Consider the following 14,007-nt stretch of genomic DNA (forward strand, 5'->3'; position numbering starts at 1 on the left):
CCCCCCCCCCCCACCTCCCGTCCCTTCCTCACTTTAGAGTGCCTTGGACAGCGTGAAGTCGCTACTTAACTCTCAAGTGCTCTACAGTCTAGGGCGGGTTATGCCAGTAAGACTTACCAGTTCCCAACCCTGCAAAATTACTGTCAAAGAAACACAGGGTGGGGTTGGGGAGAGCACAGATGGGGATTTTCAATCACTCTGGAATCCAAAGGCAGCTCCCCACCCCCAGCCCCCACCTGCAGCCACCTCCCGGACAAGCCTTTTAAATTTTGGGCTTCTGCAGGCTCTAGAACAAAGAGGCTGGGCACTAGCTGCTCCTGAATGTGGCTGTAGGGGCAAGAGCAGGAGCAATGAGGACAGATGCTTTATGGTGGATGGCAAGGAAGTTAGGTCACCGTGCTTGTCGGTAAAGTGGGACCTTGACTCTGGCTAGAAACTAAAACGACCTTCTGAGAGATTTCGAGCTGGTAAATGATGTAATGTGATTTCCACCGCAGAAAGATAGTTTCACGAGGCGAGTCCAACCTAGAAAGGGTGTGGAGGTGAGTTTGAAATGAAGGGGAAAGACTGACTCTAAAGACAACAAGGGAGAAACTAGGATATGATGCCTAGGGTTGGGGTGGGGGTGGGGGGGAGCAGGTATCATACAGAAGTTATAGCTTGCTGCCAAGGTCTGTGCCTCAGGTAGCAGGATAAGTAGAAGAAAATGAAAGAGGACCCAGAGAAGCCAGGAGTTGGGTTCAGAACGAGGTCACAGAATGCAAACCAACCACACAGATTTCTAAGGTATTTGGGACCTTCTGGCTAAGCAAGACAGGTTGGACAGGTGTGTGGTTAGACGTCGAAGGTAAATACAGAGTAGGGAAAAATGGTTTGTATGGGTTTGTTGCATCTGCCAAAACAAAGTATCTAAAAGTGAGGAGATCAAATAACAGAAATGCATTGCCTCACAGCCTGGGAGCCTGCGGCCAGTGTGATGGGAGGGGCTTACTCCAGCAAGGGCTCACCAGACCTGGCTCCTTATGGCTCCTGGCATTGTAGCACTGATTTTCCCTGGATCTCTCCTTGTGGGTCTCTGTGACCAGAGGCACCTCCCCCTTTTTGTAAGATGCTAGTCATATTAGGTTAGGGGCCCATCGTACTCCAGAATTACTGCACTCCACTAATTACATCTGTCCTCATGTGTCAGACAGCTTTCCATCACGATATTAAGATGCCTAAAATATTCAACTTAAAATGATGAAAGGTTTATCTTGGCTCTGTTTCACAGGTGTATATCCATGGAAGCTGGGGTGAGACATGATGTTGGGGACATGACAAAGGAGACCCATTTATTTGGTGGCCAGGAAACTAGGAGAGAGATCCGTACAGACTGCTTCCAAAATTCCCTTCAAGAGCAGGTGCCCACAATGGAACTCTGTTCTACTAGGCCCAGTCTCCAAAGTTGCACACTCCTGCACTTGAAGATAGCACTGCAGGCTGGGGTAGGGGACAAGCCTTCAATGCATGGACATTTTGAAAAGTCTAAGATCTAATGGCATTTTACTTCTATCATGTAATGGGAAATCACATTCTTTCCATAAAATGTTCCATTCTGAGGTACGGGGACAGGAATTAAGGCTTCAACATAGGAATTTGAGGAAAACAGTTGAACTCATAAGATTCACTCACTGTGAACATAGTTACAGCAGAGGATTGGGGAGGAGAAAAGCCACTATAGGTGAGCAAGGGGCGCCTTGGGTACAAACAGTGAGAAAGAGCATCAGAAAATACAAGAGGGTTTTATTAAATTTCAGACGCACACACACAAACACACCACTTGTCTGATTATGTCTTCTATTTAACTTTTATTTTTTTTCAACCAAAAGTGTTTCTATTCTATATGAATCTACCACGTGCCATGTACTACCTGGGCACAGGCTCAAAGTGCCAGTGGCTGCTATGAAAACAACCACAAGCACAGTTTTGACAGCCTCCCCGTTTAATTCTACTTACCTAGTCCTGATGCCAAGCCTGAAGGTCAGCAGCTGCCCCTCTCCTTCTAGATTCCTCCCTCCCCATGCCACCCTTCTGTCTTAGGGCCAAAGCCCCTTGGGTCCTTGCTGTGAGATCGACACCAGGTGTAACCTTTGGATCATCTTCAATGCAATCCACAAAGCTTTGAAACAGCTTAGTACACAACAAACACATAGAAGGTAGAATTTAGTTCTGGTTTCTGTTTCTTTAAGACTTTACACGTTATCTCACGGTGCCCACGATAGAAGCCAGGGCCTTGCACACACTAGGCAGGTGCTCTACCATGAGGTGCAGTCCCAACTCTCCTCACACAGCTTTTCACTTGAAATTGGGGTGAGGAGGGGGGCAGGAGTTGCTATATTGTCCAGTCTTGTCTCCAACCCACCCTGGCTCAAGCAATCCTCCTGCATCTCCTGCGTAGCTGGGACTCAGACGTGTGCTGCTGTGTCCAGCTCTTCAATCTCACATCTTACTCCAAAACAAAACTTGTGTAGTTCTTTATCCCAACAGCCACCACTGGAGGGTTAGTTGACTTAAACAGGCCTCCTGAGGGACTCTCTGGTATTCAATGCATGACCAGAAAGAAGGTCATGGAATTCTTTTGGGAATCAGTGAGAGAGTCTGAGAAGTGGGAAGGGTTCTGAGAACCCTGGCATGAACTAAGTGGCATTGCAGGGCTATCGCAAGGTCAAGGTGAAACTTTCCTGTTGGAGTTCTTTGGTAGATCAGCTTCCTGACACCACTGCTGAGGGATCGGGGCCTGCTTTTTCAGAGATGGCTTTCATTTCACCTACTTACATCTGCCCGGTATCTAAAAATGTCAGATTAACAGAAAGACTTGTGCTGGAAAGAGTCCATTCCTTCTGCCTCGGGGATAGCCAGTGTTTGCTGTGCACACAGGTTATGTACAACATCATGGCACAGAAGGAGACAACACTGCTTCCTGTATCATGAGTCAGATGACTAATGGTGGGGGAGAGTCAAAGTTCACAGTTAACTATGAGCCTTGCCATAAAAGAGGCACTGCAACTGTTCTAAGGACTCATGGGAAATGTATGTGTGCACATGTGTGTGTGTGTGTGCGCATGCATCAGAGTGTCTGCAGGTATGAGTTATGTGTGTGCATGCATGTGTATATGCATGTGTGTATGCATGAGTATATGTATACGTATGTGTGTGTACGCATGAATGTGTGTGTATCTGTATGTGCTGGAGATTAAACCTTGAAGCCTTGAGCTTTTGGAGCAAGTGCTCTACTAGTGAACTATACTCCCAGCTCTAGAAAGTGAGAAAGCCTTGATGGAGAAAAAGAGGGAGGGTTCTTGCGCTCAAAGAAGTCATGTATTGGGAGATTGGAGGAAAAGCCAGCTGATGTATTAGTGGCATCTTGTATGGCTCAGGTCATCAAAGACCACTGACTCCTTTTAAGCAGTGGCCTTTGACCCCGACTTCTTCCTATGCTACCTGATTAAACTCCATATTTTCATCTGTACCCTTCGATTTCACCTTTTGTGATGTTAGTTCCTCCTGAGCCTGCTGTGGCCTTTCTTCTCTTTCCCTCAGTCTACACCCTATCCTTAATCCAAACCCTGATTGCACAGTATGATTGGCCTTGGATGACTACAACCTCTTGGAAAGCCACACACACACACACAGCAAGCTCTGCCATTCTAGTTATTTTTACAGACAATTCATCTTCATTACATTATGTGTGCCTCCAGAGGTCTGCCCATTGTGCTGTGTATGTGTGCATTCACACACAGGTGTGTGCACATGTATGTTCTTGTGTGAATGGAAACCATCGGTCAACCTCAGGTGCCTTCCTCAGTCATGCTTACCATAGGCCCAAAGCAACAGTGCCAGAGAACCATGGACTAAAATGTCTGAAACCAGGAGCCGAAATAAGGCTTTCTAGCTCTAACGCCTATTAGATGTAGGCGTTTCTTTCAGTGATGGAAAGTTGACTAACAGAGCTGGGAGCAATCTCAGTGTAAGAACTGTTCGCATCATCTGCAGCCAGACTGCCTGCTCCTGTCTCCAAATGCCTGGCCTCCCAGTCAGTGGCAGAGATAGTACATTCCTTGGAACTAGAAAGCAGGAAGAACAAGATCCAAGTTCCCCTTTGGTTAACAGAACACAGTAGATACTAGCCTGGGCCAGGAGAGTACAGTCACCATGTGAGGGGACTGGACAGGTGATCCATAGGCAGCATCAGAGCCTGCGTACATTTACAAGACCCACTTACAAGAAAGTGTGTGTATGGGGGAAGAGCCAATCCCCAAGCAAAAGCACCCAATGTGGCAACAAGTAAGAAAGGGGCTGCAGTGGTTTTAATCCCCAATTATTACCCCAACTTCTCCTTGCTAGACCCCTCCTGCTGCTTCTCATTGTGGATTTTTAAACATTAAAAGGGACTAGGAGAGATAAATTTACCACATAGGAGAAAGGTGTACAATGACAACTTTCAAGAGAAAGGACTAGTGTCCTCCTGCATTACTGCTTACTCCTAACACACCAGATAGAGCTGAGGACACAACTGGATGTGGTTGCTACAGAAATGGATTTACAAGTAGTTTGCAGACTACTGGAGACTAAGATGCCTTTCTGACCCACTAACCTCAATTCTTAGAGGACGAGGATTGCTGGTCACCTACCCTGTGCTACTGACTTCAGGTCCTCTCACTACCACTGGCTCTTCCTTCCTCAAGGACCGTGCCCTCAAAAACCACACCCAGAGGCTTGGGATGGCACTAGATCTGTGTACAGCTCACAGCCCATGGCTGGGTATGGCCTGTCAGTAGAAAAGGAGGCTCCCACCAGATGCTGGTATTCTCAGAACACACACGAGGAAGGCAGGGATGCCTGTCCTTGCTCCACTGCCGGCTTTCTCCCAGTCGCAGTGACAGCTCAGACAATAGCACCCTTGGTTTATTGCAAGTGCTGAGTGTGGGAAGACAGCTGCTTTTTAATGTCTTGTCACTATCTGTCCTCGTCACATAGCCAAAACGGCTTCTGGGACTTCTGGGGTCACTGCTGCCTTATAGGGGTCTTTCCATTTTCTGTTAGTAATGTACCAGGAGTAATTAATATTTATGTTATGTCCCCAGTGTGCCCAGAACACAGAAAGGATCCAAAGATACAACAGCTATCCAAGCTGAGGGTGGATTGAAAGAACTTTCATTCCTGAGAAAATACCAATGTCTGCTATTTCTTGTTCAAAAGACAGACACAAGAGAAGAGCCGTGTCCAGGGATGAGCCTGTGCTCTAAGACTCAGCAAGAACCATAAAGTTCACAGCCCTTATTCTTTTCCCTTTGCTCCAGAGGAAGAACCCAAGGGTCAGTGATACATTAAAAAGGACTGGGATGGACTGGGCACTCTGGAAATTCAATTTCCAGCTGTCTGGAAAGCACCTGGGGACTACACGGGAGAGGATATTGAGGATTTTACTGGATTTCAGGAGCAGGCAGAGGCCACACATATATTTTACTTGAAGGCCCTGTTCAGAGATCATCTTGACCACAGTTTTAAACCTCCCTTGATTTTAGTAACCTGTGGTCAACTGTGATCTAAAGACATAAAATGGAAAGTTCTAGAAGCTAGCAGCCTGTAGATGAAATATCTATCATATTGCTTGCTTGCTTCTATAAGTGCTCCTTGGGATTTACTATTGTTCATTGATTACTGTGCCTCATTAGGAAAGAAAAATTATGGTAGATATGCGTGTGCAGAGAAGCCAGTGTATGCTCCCTCCATCTATAGGATCAGTGCTTTCTGCTATCTGCAGCATCAGCTCTGTACTCCATATGCACATTAATGCTCTCCTTTACCTACAGCATCAATGTTGTCCCCACCTGCAACATCAGCTGTCCTCCATCTGCAGCATCAATGCTGTTCTCTACCTGCAGCATCAGTGCTATCCCCACCTGCAAATCAGCTGTCCTCCACCTGCAGGATCAATGCTGTCCCAACCTGCAGCATCAATGTTCTCCACTTGCAGCATCAATGCTGTCTCCACCTGCAACATCAGCTGTCCTCCACCTTCAGCATCAGTACTTTCCTCCACTTGCAACATCAGCTGTCCTCCACCTGCAGCATCAGCTGTCCTCCACCTGCAACATCAGCTGTCCTCCACCTGCAGGATCAATGCTGCCCCAACCTGAAGCATCAACGTTCTCCACTTGCAGCATCAGTGTGTGTGTGTGTGTGTGTGTGTGTGTGTGTGTGTGTGTGTGTGTGTGCAAGTGTGTGTGTGCGTGTGTGTGTGTGTGTGTGTGTGTGTGAGAGAGAGAGAGAGAGAGAGAGAGAGAGAGAGAGATGTGGGGGGAAACTATATAAATTAAACTAGTTTGGGAAGCACAAGAGTAGTTTTTATGACACATGGTTCTGAGCTAATTAACGGCTTCAAGGTTCAGTTTAGTTGGGGGTTGGTGAAGAGACTTAATGGAACAGAGTGACCTAGCATGCAGGACTCCCTGTGTGATGCCCCACCACAATACAACTAAACAAAACAGAAAGGTCTCTATTCCACTCTGCTGGGAAGAGGAGAGAGTTAAGAGACAAGACAGAAAGGTGTCTATTCACTCTGCTGGGAAGAGGGGAGAGTTAAGAGACAAGACTTCCCGTAAGAATCTGTCCTTGGAGATTTCTTGGCAGGGTATCTGTTATATCAAGGGTCACACGCTGGCGACTGCCCCCGTGGGAGTAACAGGATTACAGACAGGTTTTGTGGGGCCATGGACTCCAAGGTCTTCCACATACCTGCAGAGAATAAATATCATTCTTTGAGATGTCTCCTGTGCTGTTATCAAGAGGCCTGTATGTGTGCATATGCATGTACATGTATGTGTGTGATGTCAGCTATGACCTTTTGATGCCCTGTGGTTTCTAGAGTCAACGGTATGAGGACTGGCTGCAGGCTCTGGAGCATGCTACTCCTTCATCTCGACTTGTCAAGCACAGTGCTGGGAGCTGCAGTGGAGAGTGGGGGAAACCCTTGAAAGGCTGGGAGGGCAAAGGTGAGATAGATCTGTTCTCAGAGGGTGGCTTGAGGTGAAAGGCTGTCTAGGGGCTCCTCAGGGAAGGTGTCTGATTTGCTTTCTGTCTTTTTTAGTGAGTCCCTTTAATGTCCCTGGATGACAAAATGATGTTTACTGAGTGTGGGTGAAGGTGTTATGAGTTTGAAAGTTAAAGACAGCAGTAAACTCTGAAGTCCAGGGCCTAAGAATACATTCCAAACTGTGACTCCTCCCATTGCTCCGCTAAGAAGGTCCCAGGAGCACAAAAGTCACCAGGCTGTGTGTTCTTGAGATGGAAGGGACTGTCCACCATTTTTCTTGATCCTGCTGTCTTAGACCCTTGGCTTTAGGGCCTCCATTTTCTTAGGGGTTTCTACAGAAAGGGCCTGGTGAAGAAATGACTTCTCTTGTCACTCTTAGGAGGGGGTTGAGGCTGGGTTTTCTAAAGGGCTGCTTTTCTGTCATGTGGGTGTGGTCTTCACTTTTCATCCTCTGTCCTCCAGTGGCTCCTAGCTTCCACCCTGTCCCTGCAGGATCAGGCTTCTGTACTCAAAACAATTTCAACCTACTCTTTGTGGGAAACTTCTGAAACAAATTCTAGAAAGTTCCATCACAAGGGGGTCGTGCTTCATGGAGGAAGGTGCAGGAAGGACCCCAGGCCATGCATCCTGAAGGCATCTCTGTTTCCTATCTTTTTCAATTCTCACACAGCCCCAGGACAGGCACACTGTGATGGAGAGGAACATGAGGGATCTGGCATGAGTAAGGGACTTCCCAGAACACTTCACCATCAGTAGAGACTGGACACCTAAGGTTAAGTTCAACTCTGTTTGAGACATATGCTAGATCCACCAGATCTACTCATGGACCAAGAGTTAGAATGACTGGGAAGACATTGTCTCAGATCAGATGACAATGGCTCAAGGGACACATTTCATCCAGAGTCACCCACCTGCCAGCCAGAGTGGTGCATGGACTAGATCACGACCTTGTACAGTTGACTGACTAGTTCCTTTCTCAAGAATTTTCAAATAAGCCTGGATGCACTCTGTTGTACTTAAGGTGGCTTGTGCTTCCCAGGCCCATGCTCCCAGAAATAAGACTCAGATGCAAATTATTTTTACAAATACCTTGGCCATATAGCTAGGCTCTACTTTGACTAGATCATAATGAAGGATACCCATTAATTAGCTTTCACCTACATTTTTGCCACGAGGCTGGTTACCTGTGTTCAGGTACCAACCATCCATGTGCTCTTCTCACCTCTTTGGGCTCCTCCTCCTGCCTTCCCTCTCTTCTGGAATTCTCTCTCCTCCCGATGCCCCACCTCTATTTCTTAACTAAGCCACAGGCCATAGGCTTTTTAATTGACAGGTGAGGCATCCAAACAATACACAAGATGATCTCTCTATAGCAGTCAGTGAACTTAGCCTGTGGTTAGACCTGTCACTGAATGCTGGCAGCTGGGAAATAGATGAGCTTATCACAGGCTTATCTTTCTGTGTGCACAACAGACTCTTTACTTGTGGACACATTTAAACCTCACAGTGGTCCAGTCAGAAACTCTAAAAATGTAGGTGACTTGCCTAATACTACACAAATAAAACAGCAAATGGAAGAGTTGGCCAGGTTGAGTCTACACCAAAACTCTTACTCTTAGCCTCATACTCTGGAGCTTCTGCTTCATCCCTCTGTGGTCACCCCCACCAATGTGGCAGGGCTGGGCCCCAAGGACATATCCTTGACTGTCCCTTCTTAGGATTAACCGAATTCTGTAGACTTAGGAACTAGTGCACAGAGACATGATGCAACTTACACAAATATATGTAAGAGATGGCCTGAAGTGTAAATCCTTAGAAAGATGTGATGTGAGGCTTAGAATAAGATATATAGATGTAGATAATAGATATAGATAATAGATATAGATAATAGATATAGATATAGATATAGATAGATACACACACAAATCTATCTATCTATCTATCTATCTATCTATCTATCTATCTATCTATCTATCTATCTATCTATCGTCTTGTCCCTGTTTCTTGGCAAACAGTTCTTGAAGCCATTAGGATGTACAAAATGAGAAAATACCTCTGTGTGCTCATGGGATATACAAAGGCTGAGGGCATCCCAGAAGCCTTGGAAGGGGTCTGATTGTCAGGAGAGCCACTCTCCTGCTGCAGCACCAATGCCAACCTCCAGGAGGCAGAGCGTTTCTGGAAATTGCTTCAGTCCCCATTGGCACTAATCTAACCAATGGAGCCCATACAATGAAGTCCCCATACAACAAAACAAAGCCACCAATAACAACAAAAGTCACAGCACATCTGCTGAGCAGGTGGAGTTACTAGGAGGACCCATTCCCTACCCCATCTCTATCCCGTGCATCTTTTAATCTGAGTGCTTATAGTCTCCATTGTACTGTTTATGATATGCCAGCAGACATAAAAAGCATCTCCCCGGGTCTGCAAGCTGTCTTTAACAACTCACTGAACTTGAGGGTAAGAATCATAGACGCTCCAAGTGATAGCACAAAGTTAGATGGTTACATGCTAACCAAACTTTTTCAGGTTGCTGGGACTCCTGGTTTACAGCTGACGGTCGGTCAGTAGCCAAAGACACAACTGGGGCTGCAGCTAGCCCCTGAGGTGAAGCAATTTGGGGGACTTTGCTTTCAGAAATTGGAAAATATCTAGTCTGGTAGGAGTGTGGAAATGCAGTGCCCCCAACATTGAATTTGCAGGGTGGGGCTGGAAGGCAGGTGACACACATTCCTCCCTTTTGCACTGGTCCCACCCTGGGCAGTCTGAGTCAATTCTTTCCTTTACTAGCCTACTCCAAGGAGCAACTTAGCCCCGGCATCCCTGCCCCCACCCTCCACCCCTCACCCCCCATGTCATCACCCCCCACCCCCTGCCAGGCTCTCAGGCCACTCCTGGCCTGGCTTGCAAACTGCTTTGTGCTTTTTCACACAGTGAACTAAACCCTGTGCTTCTTTCGGTCCAAATTGACTTGAGAATTTACTTTTGGATTCTCATCTAACTCCACAGAAGGATGACACTTTCAAAGGTGCTGTATCCAGGCAACATACAAATCCTGAGGATCGGGAGGAGCCAGAGATTTGGAAAGCCCATGACTACCAGCCTCATTTCTACAGCTCATCAGACTGCTATCCACACCAAACACACAGTAAGGTCATGCACCACCAGATTCCTCAGATGCACAAATGTCTGATCAAAGCTGCCACTGATGGATGGGACAATCCTGTTGCTCAGCAGGAGGGGATATTTTCTAAAGTGATTTCTAGGGTGGCCTACCCAGGGTTCCCTGCATCCATCACCTTTCCGCTAGGACAAGTGTCTACTGCCAAATGAGTTAAGAAGAGTAAATCAGACAGACAGACAGACAGACTCAGAAACCAGAACCAGGAACCACAAGGTATAGATTGCAGATGGCTGGCCAAACCCCAGCAGACTCCCCCACCTCACAGTATCCTCTGAACCATGATGGGGGTGGGGGTGGGGCAGCAGGGGGCTCGCTCCACCCCCTAGCCTTTTCACTCCAGTAATCAAGGACAAACTCTCTAATCGCCCTGGGCTGTTCCTTGCTCCACATACCCTTTGAGCAGTTTTATGGGGCAGTTAAACTTTACAGCAGCTTGCTGGCTCACAACCTTTCCCACATTTCTGAATGGATCTGTTTATGACAAGAGGGTCCACTACCCCTTCCCTTTGAAAATACTAAAATAAGTCAGATCTCCCAAACGGGGTTGACCTGAGTACCCACGCTACAGAAACCCCACGGTGGCAGATGTAAGCTGTGAACAGCGAAGCGGCATTGAATAAGTGAATGGCTGAGTTCTGCAGCACCGGGTGTGGGGTGTGAAAGTGTGGGGTGGGGGTGGGAAAGTCTTCAGCTCAGACCCATGCTACTTTCTCTCTCCTTCCTCACCTGGGTGGACCAGTCTCGTACAAGCTTCCTGGGCAGGTCTCAGACACTTGTCTCTCTTCCTTCTGTCTTTGCAGACAAGAACCGACAACCCATTGGGGGGGGGCCGCTAGCAATCTGAGCACACATAGCTTGTTCCCCTCCGTGCCCAAGATTAACCAGCCAGCCCAGAGAAAGACTCTTCACACATACAGAAGTTCTTACCTGGGTTCCATAGCGGCCACTCCTGGGCATCAGAGACCGGCCCAGCCTCCTCAGCAGGAACTCAGCTCCCTTTAGCCCTCAGACAAATGAGCCCATTATAGTCGGCAGGCTGTGAGTTAAAGGGTGAGCCTTACAAAAAATATAAACAGCTTGTCAGCACAGGCCAAGGGGAAGGAGGGGCTGTGCTATCAAGGGACAATGGGAGCCAATGATCAGGCTCTTTGAGCTCTGTTTGCTTAAGATATTGTGTTTCACCCTGAAGCAGGGGGGACAGGGAGTAGGAAGCACTGAGCAGGAAGAGCAATGCCTTTTTTTTTTTAATTGAGATTCTCTTTGCTTCTGACCTTTGCTTGAACAACTGTCTTCACAGGCCTAGCCCAATGCCTTCAGGTATGGCACAGGCTTGAATCCCACTCTGGAAATCCAGGCTCATTCCTTGCTCCAGAATGCACACTGCAGGGGTGCCTGGGCTCCCTTCAAGTCACAGTTTCTCCCTCCAGACCACCCACCTGCTGTATTGCCTTCTGCCTTTCCTATTCTCAATGCCCCAAATGACAGCTCCTGTGTCCTCTTCATGATACACTGGTGTCCTGGGTCTCAATTAACAAGTACCCTGAAGAAAGCTTGAGCTATGAGCACTGCCTAAGCCCGTCGTCCACATCCACACGGACCAGGCTCCGTGTCAGGGAAGGACAGGCTGCTACAGCCAAGGTGGGGGACAGAGCTGAACAAAATCTCCCTTATCCTCTCAGCTCCTTCTCAGCTTGGCAGGAGGCTGGGACCCCGAAGAGAGCATCTTGGAAGTCCTAAGTCTCCAGAGGGACAGGATCAAGCTCTGGATGACACGGAGCCTGAGAAACCTTATTGTGCACTACAGAAGGTCCTCCTGTGTACCCTCTCTTCCCACAGAGGCAGCCGCTCAGGGCTGGCAGCTCACTGTGCTGAGTCTCTAACCTCACAGTCCCCTGAGATCGGAGGCTGGAGGGTGTTAGAAACATCGGGAAGGAGATGGAGCTCATGTGGGGCTCATGGAGCCACACACCTCTCTGAGGGAACACCAGCAGACACTTGGCAGGTGAGAGTGAGGAAAGGGCGTTGTGGAGGTGATTTGTCCCATCAAGGAACGAGCCTTGTCAGAGTGGACAGTTCTCACATTCAGCTCCCTTCCTCTTTCGCTGCACAGTGCAAATCCACCACATTCTAGCTACTCCCTATCTTCAGACAGATGCTGAGTGTCTCTGGTGGCCTCCAGCACACGTGTACCTACCATTCCTCTGCTTAACCCAAAGACAGGGGCCGGAGAGGTAGCCCAGGCTTCTTTCATTGAAACAAAGGTTGGCTGGCACCTTCGAGTAATGCTTGGCTCCCATCCCGGTACCGTCCTCAGCCCTTCAGCCGTTCCTTTGGTGATGAAGGAAGCCCTGGCTCTAGGCCAAGGCATCAGAAGTTCTGGTGTATAAACCCAGCAGTTTCTGAGCAAGACTCTGCGCCAGTATTCCATCAGGCCATTGTGCCAGCTTTCTCTCTGCTGCGACAAAGCACTGGACATTAAGGACTTAAAGAAGTGTTTATTTTGCCTCGTGGTTTCCGAAGAGTCAGCTGGACCATGTAGGACAGACCATCAAGGTGACAGGAACACATGGCTGCTCACCTCATGGTATATGAGAAGCACAAAGAGAGGAAGGGACCGGGGACTGGATAGAACCTTCAAAATTTGACCCTGACTAGGTCCATTCTCGCAAGATAGTGCCAATAATTGGGGTCAAGCACTCAAACACAGGAGCCTGGGACAGATGTCTCTTGCTAAAACCATACTATCCATGCAGCTCTGTGTCCTGGTCAGATTTCATTGCCATCTTACATAAGCAAGAATCACTTGGGAAGGGGAAGCTTCAGTGTCCAGATCGGACCAGCCAGCCGCAGCATCTGTGGGGAATGGTCTTGATTGCTAATTGACGTGGGAAGGTTTAACCCATTGTGGGCTGTGCTTTCCCCAGGGCCTAGGTTGTATAAGAAGGCTACCTGAGCTTGACTCCGGGGAACTGAGTCGGCAAGCAACACTCCTCCATGATCTCTGCTCCAGGTTCCCGCCCTGAGTTCCTGCTCTGACTTCCCTCAGTGATGGGTTGACCCAGAGAGTATATTATGAAATAAACCCGTTCCTCTCACAAGTTGATTCTGCTCATGGTGTTTCTCATAGCAAGGGAGAATGGTGTCAAGCATTGTCATCAGGCCTCCTGGGGGAGGGAGGTCAAAGGCCAGAGCTGCACCATAACCTTTGGCATCTCATTATGTTTCCCAGGGAAGACCTCTACAGACAGAGGCAAGAAGAGCTTGTGGGCAGGAACTCTAAAGCTGAAATGGCCAAAGTCTAATCCTTCAGTAGGCTCTGCTCTTCAGCTCCAGCGCTGTGGGTGTGGTAGTGGGGGGGTTGGATGCCAAGGAAGATGCATACCACATATTTTCTCTCATTTGTAGACTCTAGACATGAATTTCTCTGTGCATGTGTCTCTCGGTGTCTCTGGTTCTCTTTCCCGCTTTTTCTGTGGTTTGTGTGTGTATGTGTGTGTGTGTGTGTGTGTGTGTGTGTGTATGTGTGTGTATGTATGTATGTAGGTGAGTGTGTGGGGGAGTGAGTGTGGGAGTGTGTGTTAGTGTGAATGAGTGTGTTTGTGTATATGTGAGTGTATGTGTGTGTGTGTGTGTGTGTGCACATGAGTGATTAAAGTAGAAGGGTACCAATGAGAGGGAGTGTCACGCACACTTGCGTGATGGCGGTATTTGAGGCGAAAACTTCAAGGAAAGTCAGCCTCCTGCC

At 47.9% G+C, this 14,007-nt stretch overlaps 1 protein-coding gene across 4 annotated transcripts in view; it reads right to left on the reverse strand.

The window, feature by feature from the left end:
- Window positions 1-14,007, reverse strand: part of Trim2 (tripartite motif containing 2) — a 152,043-nt gene that overhangs the window by 97,942 nt on the left and 40,094 nt on the right. Inside the window, exon 1 of one of the 4 annotated variants that reach the window (XM_031374210.1) lies at window positions 11,190-11,277. The exons of the other annotated variants lie outside the window; for them this stretch is intronic. Within the exon in view, the coding sequence (XP_031230070.1) occupies window positions 11,190-11,219 (30 nt within the window). The 5' untranslated portion in view covers window positions 11,220-11,277. Of the gene's footprint in view, window positions 1-11,189; window positions 11,278-14,007 lie in introns of those variants that run through there. 4 annotated transcript variants of the gene reach the window in all.

The sequence above is a fragment of the Mastomys coucha genome, unplaced genomic scaffold, assembly GCF_008632895.1.
Source record: "Mastomys coucha isolate ucsf_1 unplaced genomic scaffold, UCSF_Mcou_1 pScaffold16, whole genome shotgun sequence".
Lineage (NCBI taxonomy): Eukaryota > Metazoa > Chordata > Mammalia > Rodentia > Muridae > Mastomys > Mastomys coucha.